Source organism: Manacus vitellinus, unplaced genomic scaffold (assembly GCF_001715985.3).
Source record: "Manacus vitellinus isolate BGI_N305 unplaced genomic scaffold, ASM171598v3 scaffold_21_pilon, whole genome shotgun sequence".
Classification (NCBI taxonomy): domain Eukaryota; kingdom Metazoa; phylum Chordata; class Aves; order Passeriformes; family Pipridae; genus Manacus; species Manacus vitellinus.
Window position 1 is genome coordinate 2,477,623 of NW_021939546.1, and position 8,665 is coordinate 2,486,287.

An 8,665-nucleotide genomic window follows, 5' to 3' on the forward strand; every position below is an offset into this window, starting at 1 on the left:
TCAAAGTGAAATGAAATGCCATTGCCTTTAAATCTGTTGTCCAAGATGAGGGTGAGGAATATAGACATATATATTAGTTATATTTCATAGGATCATATGCATCATCAATTTATATACTCCATACTCTCACCTATGTATCTTTAATATATATATTTTAAAAAAGAAGAACAAAATAAGATCTTCTGAGAGAAAAACCACTACAGAAGTAAATGGAGAATATATGCATTTTAATTGAAGGAACCTAAGAACCCATCCCCACACTCTTTACAGTTTTACAGCAATTATGCACAAGGTTTGCATAAACACTTCAAAATCATCAAAAGCTGTTTTATCAAAACAGCACTTAAGTTTTACATATGTTTCAACACAAATTAGTATTCAGAATTAAACAGCAAGTTGATGACAAAAAAGGATGTCAGCTGTCATTTTAAACTCTAACCAGATATAGAAAATGGACACAAAGAATGAAGACAAAGACTGGGCCAAAGTGACAGATAGCTTCTTTCCAAATACTTTTTTAAATTTAATTATCTTATTAATTCTTTCACTGCCCTAGACTCCTAGCAACTCATGATGAATTTTATCACTACCAGAAAGCTTCAATAATAGTAATTATTACAGAAGTACTGTTATTGGAACCATGATGACATAAGAATATTGCAAAGTAAGGACAACAATAATATGTTCATACTGGAAAAAATAAAAAGACATGTGGACATAGTTGGGTTTCCTGCAGACACATTTGCAAACAATACCTCTACAGTAAAAATGTATTCTTAATTTAAAATAAAAAACTGAACTGTAGCAATGAATTCATTCCTGGATAACATACAGACACTCAATATCAGCCAGTCAACACTCTAGGGCACATCCTGCAATAACACTGATGTCCAGAGAGTCAGCATATTCCTGACACAAAACCATACAAATCTGTGCAACATGTTTCTACAAGTATCAAGACTTGACATGTTTAGTGAAGTGCCTGGGCATACCAATTATAATCAGCACCAGCAGTTATTTGAATACAGGCAATTACCGATAGGAATGCCAAATGGAGGGACTTGAGTTATCCAAAACTTAAAAGGTCAAGTGGCAAGGAGCTGGGGGGTGAATAAAGAACCAGCTGAGTCAATTCCAGGAAGGAAGGTTTGCTTTTCTCTCCTGAGTGGAGACTTCTCTGAATGCCACCCTTCTCAAGATGCTGGGCTTTGAACACAACAACTTCACAGGGCCACAGGTTTTTAGGGGAGTGGGCAAATCCAACAGAACTGATGGGCTTGAGCACCACATGAAGCAAAGGGTTTGAAAAAGATACCACCCGTCTCCCATCCAGACAGCAAGTAGGACAGATTGCAGCTAAAAGTCTGTACATATTTATGAAAGGCTGCAGCCAGCTGGCCAAATTTCAGATGTCTCTCTGTACACTGGAGTTCTTTCACTCAGTCTTTTAACTTTTATTTCCGGTTGAAAAAATAATGCAAATACATGTACTAGTTCAGCTATTCTTCTACAGCATGGAACTTTCATTATGCTTGCCAGGCTAGTATTTCAGATACATAAACAGATTTCAAGCAAAGCACTTACCACTATTTTAATACTGCTTTGACAAGGTTTAAATACACTTCAGATAAGTGACAAAAACTACAGATTGCACACAGTTACACAAAAAGGCTGTCTTTTGATCCATTGAAGTGATAATACATGGAGGATTCCATATGCAAAAGCCATCTAATTCCAAAAGAGGAGCAAGAATTTGAGGGAAGGCACTCAGAAGACAAGTCTGGCCAGAATAAGTCTAGCAGTGAGTGATTCCTGGTTGCCAGTCAGTAGATATGGAAATTACTTGTTCATGAACTGCTTAAATGTCCCTAACTTCAACAGCCAGGGGCAATACAAAGCTATGCAAAGAAAAAAGAATTCAGCTGCAAATATGTCAGTTTTCTAAAATAAGGAAGAAAAAAGAATTCCTACAATTTATTTCACTTCCCATATACGCAGCCAATCATAGAATGGCTTGGGTTGGAGATCATTTAGTTCCCACCCCCCTGCCATGGGCAGGGGCACCTTCAACTAGACCAGGTTGCTTGAAGCCCCAACTAGCTCGGCCTTGAGTACTTCCAGGGACGGGGCAGCCACAGCTTCCCTGGGAAACAATGATAAACTGCAAAGCAATGATTTAATCTGTCATGCTAACTCCAAAGTTCAGGTAGTTTAACAAGGGCTATTCTGGGCAGATTTTTTTTATATATATGGATTTTATGTGTTTAGATACATAAATACACAGAGATACATATATAAAACACACGACTAGTCAATTTTAATTTGATGGAGTATTTGTGAGTTTCTGGTTTTGTTAGGGTTTTGCTGTTTTTTAGTCTTTTAAACCAGTTCCTTCAGTAATCTCCAGTGAGAGCTAAAAAAAAAAAAGACATAGGAACTTCCAATCACTGCTCAGAAGCAGAAAGTAGACATAGAAAATACAAAGGGAGCATTGGCATGGCATTATGCCATAATGCCATTCTTTTGGTTGCTTCATCACAGAGTAAACAAAGGCACCAAAAGTAGTTTTTTGTCATTTCCAGTAGTACAACCACTTTTCCTTTTAGACTGCTAAGCCAAAACTTGCTAGGTATTTCATTATTGAAATAATCTCCCTTCCTATGTAGAAAAACAATAATACGGAAGAGCAGGATGTAGAACTCCTTTGAACACTTTCTTCTGAGATTCTCAGCCTTGAACTAATTCCATACCTCATAGCTATCATTACCATTTTGTAATATTGCCTTAATTCACAATGAAGAAGAGCACAGCACTCACATTTCTTTTGCTGTCCACAAAGGCTTTTCTGTCCTAAACAGGTGATTGTAAATGTGGGTTTTTTTGAGGATTTCCCTGGAGGATGATATTGTTGTTCTATGTACTCTTCAACTTAAATTTGTGCCTTACAGAGTAACACACGTAGATATGTACTGGCCCAAACCTCCTTTTTCAATGGAGAATCTAGAAAGATAAGAGTACTCACCTGGTGATTACCCCATCCACAGATGCCCAAGGCTGGAGGGACTGGAGGCATAGGCTTTATCTGATTTCTCACGTCCTTCTCATCTCTCAGAACTGCCCTCAATATTATCTACCAAAAATATCCCCTTGCCAGATGACTCTTCAGCACAGCATCTGCTATTAGAAGTGAAGGCACAGCTCTCACATCACAAATTCTCAAAGCTATTTTACTAAAACCATGAGGCCTAAAACTAGATACAAAACCTAAAGTTTCTTGTGTGCAGCCTTTCAGAAGAGGAAAGAAATTTTAAGAAGTTACACCTCTTATTTCCACTGTTAGAACCAGCTGTTGGGATGCCAGTGAAAAGAGATAAGATCAAGTCACAGAGCACATCAGCAAGTCTAAGATGTCTTGGTATGTGCTTGGGAATGTGCACAGTTCTGTACTAGTCAAAATTCAGAGATTACCAATTTCACAGAAAATGCAAAAGCAGCAGCTGCAATATTTATTCCCAAAAAAGTTATAAATAAATATAAAACCACAAACAGCAATATAATATTTTTTTAAAAAATTATACAATTGCTCTATATCACACTTTTCAATGGGAAGTATTTAAAATAGTATGGGAGTACTTTAAAATTTATTCTGAAATTCTTTAAAACTTATTCAGAGACATGGTCAAAGGAAATGGTAAAGGGGAACCAAGTGAAAAAGTATGATAGAACCAGCAAGACAAAGTGGAAGAAAGTTCCACTGGCTGGAGATATACTGAGGAAGCAGCATTACAACTCTTATTTCAGGAATCTCAGTATACAATAAAACAGCTTCTGAAAGAATGCCTTGGGCTACTCAGCAGCAAATAATAACTACTGGTCAACAGAGAGATATTTAAAAGAAATGCTGGAAATTATCTGCATAGCTGTGTGTGGCCAGAACTTCCAACAATCACAAACTCTTCTTTATAAATGAAGTTCAATTATAAATAACAATATACTAAGGAACCATGCATGCTGTATTATAAGGGACAATTTAAGAAGTTTTCTGAAGCATTTTCCCAAGCACATGCAACTGACAGGCCTACTGACAGGAGATTTTTTTATTTCTAAAGGAAGGAAACATGAGATGCTATCATTTCAACATCCCCAAAAAGCAGAATATCTTATATTTCTATAGTGCATATGATTTAATCATTGGGAAGTTAAAGGTTTAACTTTAAAGCAACAGTGGTTTATTAGGGACTTGCACAGTGCTTTGAAAGACACTACCCCAACAAGGGCCCTAGGCACTAAGAAACTACCTCAAAAATTTTTTAAATCTGGCAATCAATCATCAATTATTTTTTTTGTGGGCTTAGGAGAAGAGCCTTAGCCTTTCAAATTATTTATGTATTTTTAAACAATAAAAACCTCTGAAAAATAAAATATTAAGAATTTTTTTCAAATGACAATTCTATATGCTGAATTCAAGGTGCTGAATTAAGCAGATATGAGCTGTAAGTTTGTTTATCACTTAGTAGGAGAAATACTCCCACATTACAGCTAAGAAGTGTTTCAACATGATCTGAAGCAGGTTCAATCCTTGCTTTCCCTATTACAGTACACTATGTTTCTCAGATATAGACTATTTCCAAAATGCAATATGTAAGCATCACTAAACTGCTATAAAGTAGTATTACTACTTCACTTCCACCCTATCAAAGAGTAATCCTTCCCCATCTACTGTCCTCACCTTTTATGATCAATCGTACAGACTCAAATCCGTGAACGAGGCACTGTCTTCTCCCACTTCTCTGGCCAAACTTGAAGTGCTACTATTTTAGCAGAAGAACTAGAAAACATACAAACTTCTCTCTTGGTTCTCACCACCAATAAATTACACAATTTTGGGGAGGGAAGAGGAGATAGGGATGGGTTACTTCCAGCTGGATCATGTTTTTGATCCAACTCACCACAAATATTAATGGCAGTGCAGGACATGGCATGGTGTACATGTTTAACACTATGTTTAACAGTTTATACCAAAGGCAGAGCTGCAGCCACCAGGCTTCCAAAAACCAAAAGGGCCAGTCAGACATTATTTTGGTTCCAGGAATGATAGTGAAACCTCAACATCTGCCTCCCATGGGCAATATTCTCTATTAGGGCTGTCTATTCCTACAGCTAACATGTGGGTACCTACACCAGGCTTAAATAAAAACATTAAGGTTCTCACTGGCAATGAGGGACAGCTTAGTCTGGAGAGAATGCTAATTTAGCTGCCCTAACATGTAAACTTGAAAATAATACAACGAATTAATAGCTGTATGCACAAATCTCACCAAAAATGTACTTCAATTTGTTACCACTGGGCTCTGCTTGTGATCTCACCACTACAGAGTATTTGTAAGGAGCTGCAAAGAAGTTACAATGAATATTTTGATTTTATTTTTAATTAGAGTTATCTTTCATATGATGATAAAGCCCACAGGTTTACAAATACCTTTTTAAATGATATTAGGATCATCATAATCTCATCACAGAGACAAAGAGCAGCAGCAACATTTGTGATGGTCATTTGCTTTTATCTCCTATACTTCTCAACTTAAAAAAGTTTGCCAGGGTGACTAAGTTTTATCTACATAAAGGAAAAAAAGAGGTTCCCATTCTTTTTTCACACACAAACATACTCCAGTTTCACACTATAGACAAGATACTAAGTTGTTGAACTGAAATTAAACTCCTCAGCTGTTCAGTACAGAATCTGGAGTTGCTCATATGTGAAGAAATTGGATAAAGCCCTTTCGATCAGAAAGTATGGCTGAATATTATTAGAACTGCTGATAAGACTGCACAATTATTTTATTTGCTATCAAATCTCAAGTCATTTGGTTTTCCTAGTCAACGTCTAGCTCTTACAAGTACTTTCCAACATGACAGTTTATCATATGATAAGGACAAGAGGGCACAATCTTAAGCTCTGCCAGGAGTGGTTTAGGTTGGACATTAGGAAGAAATTTTTTTATGGAGAGAATAATCAGGCATTGGAATGGGCTGCCCAGGGAGGTGGTGGATTCACCATCCCTGAAGGTTTTTAGGATGAGACTGGATGTGGCACTCAGTGCCATGGTCTAGTAACCACAGCAGTGTTGGATCAAGGGTCAGACTTGATGATCTCTGAGGTCTTTTCCAACCCGGCTGATTCTATGATTCTAAGTCAATTCAAACATGTGGCACAGCTCAAAACCCAGTACCCAAATGATGTGGAACAAGACTTCTGCCATAAAGCACCCACAGAAACACAACTGAAAAACCAAAAGAGCTACTTTGTCATTACCATGAAATCATAGTTCTACTGCCTCTTCACAGGCACACACACAGACACACACACCCCTCAATCTTTTAGTGGGCAAGGAAAAAGATTGGAATTCAAGTGCATTAGGCCAACTAATTACTTTGATTTGGAGAAAACCATTCTCCATACTACAGATCAGTAAAAATATTACCAACCATGATGGTAAAAAAACCAGTCGTAATGGAACCTTAACATTTACTACTCATAAAGTACACACCAAACATGTAAAAAAGGAAACATTCAGAAAGCTAGAAGCTTTTAAACAAAGTATACTCTCACACTAAAAGAAATAGAACCTGAGTTCAAAGGTGCTGCAGAAAGCGCTTTTTCCCCTCCTTCCACAGGTTTTAGACAATCACTAGTAAGCTTCTCACAAAACAAATCTTTCCATTTTACTTTTAATAAACCATACAATAGTTTTCCCTTGTCCTTAGGAAATAAAATCAGCGAAAAATAGTAATTAGATTCTTGTCCCAAAGCAGTATAAGCTGTAGGAGTATTTTAATCCTTTAAATATGTAGCTTAAACATGCCCATTGCATATATATTAAGGAGGAAGCGGAAGTTTTACCAGTAAAATCCTTTATACTCACAGGCATTATGTTATTCTTTTCATGCCAGGAGGTAGATTTCCCTGAAGTTACACACACTGCCAGCAACAGAGGCACTGAGGCCATGGGTACCAAACCCTTAAAAGCAGACGGATACAGAATTCCACTAAACCTTTAGCGCTATGTTAACACTTGCTTGAATTATCTTCCAATTTCATTCATTTTCTTCTTCAAATGTTTGTTTACAGTTATTAAGACCCTGCAAAAATTATGCCTTGATTATAAATGGTACAATCTTTCAGTTGAAAAATATGCAGAATAAGGGCATCCCTCAATTCAAGCAGTCAACCACTGCAATTCCCAGGTCCTAATCTCTAATATCCAGATCAGAGAGAGCAAAGTGGAAAAGAAATGCTGTGAAGTAAAATCCCAATGGCATTCATACAGCTCAACATTAAGTTATGCTGACTCCGGCTCTCTTAAAAGCTCATTGTTAAACTTCCCATGTCACTCAAAGTCCATTTCTAGTTTTAACACCAAAAGAAACATGATGTGTGCTTTTCTTCCTAGAAGCTTAAAGTGTTCATAGTCTAAATATCTTAGTCTAAATATCTTAGTACAGTCAAATAATATGAGAAACCAAATCAACAGTGTCTGCAAACCAGCACCTGCTCTTGTATACACCAGAAGTCTCAGTGCTCTGTTTTTACAACTCCTAGGCACCATAAACTAGGTACAGAATGGTGTTTTTTCACATTCTTGAGACCCTTAATTATGTAAAATATTTACAAGTCCTGCAGCCTTGTGTACAACAGACAAAGTCGTAAGATGTTACCTGCCAGGTAGATATTACTCTAAAAAGATCTATTTAATGCAGGAAAAGTAAAAGAAATCTTACACAGGAGGTTTCAAGTTCATCACAATTCTGTTTAACTACAGCTCAGTCTAGATCACTAACTACACTCAGTAAATGCAGAAAACAGCATCTTACATTCAATAAAACAAATTTCCCAGTTGTCATTAAGAGCAATGTCTTTAGCTTTCTTTCTTTTTTACCCCGTGCTTTCCATTACAATGTCAAGCGTCAGTAAAACATATGAAGTAGTAATTAGATGTGAAGAAGACGGTAATTCGCTGCAGCAGCAGAACTAGGCTGTTTCGGCACCACGGCGGCTTCTCCTCTCCCTTCCCGGTGCCTGTCAGGAGGCACTCGCAGGCCGGGCGCTGCTCCCAAGGGCTCTGAACCGCTGCTCTTCTAACAAACCCCATCGACACACGCCACAGAAACATTTACCTTTCCAGCACCGACCCCTGCCAGGTCTCCTGACCTCGCAGAGCACACCCACATGAACTCAGGCCAAGGCTGCTGCAGACACAGCCGGCTTGTGGGCGAGCGCCGGGCCGTGCCGCGGGGGCTCGGCACACATGGACCCGCCGGGCTCCCCGGCCCGGCCCGGCTCCCCCGCGCCTCGTCCCGGCCCGCGCCCGCCGCTCACACCCAGCTTGCGGCGGGACTCCTCCAGCTTCTGGATCTGGTTCTCCAGGAACAGCACGGCACCCCGAACACAGCACCGCAGCAGCTGCAACTTGGGCGCAGCAAATAAATCCTGAGCAGCCCATGAGCAGCAGCAGCAGCGCCGCCCCCCCGGGATCACGACATAACTGCGGGAACCGCCGCCCGTGGGGGCCGGCGGGAGCCGCATGGGAAACGGGCGGGCGAGGACGGGACCGGAGGGAAGCGCGGTCGGGGGCGCGGACAGGGCCGGCGCCCCGCTCTCCACATC

At 39.3% G+C, this 8,665-nt stretch overlaps 1 protein-coding gene across 1 annotated transcript in view; it reads right to left on the minus strand.

Moving 5' to 3' along the window:
• Positions 1-8,584, minus strand: part of HS2ST1 (heparan sulfate 2-O-sulfotransferase 1) — a 74,447-nt gene extending 65,863 nt beyond the window's left edge. The window contains exon 1 of the mRNA XM_029959726.1: positions 8,380-8,584. Within this exon, the coding sequence (XP_029815586.1) occupies positions 8,380-8,584 (205 nt within the window). The remainder of the gene's footprint in view (positions 1-8,379) is intronic.
• Positions 8,585-8,665: the final 81 nt, after the last annotated feature.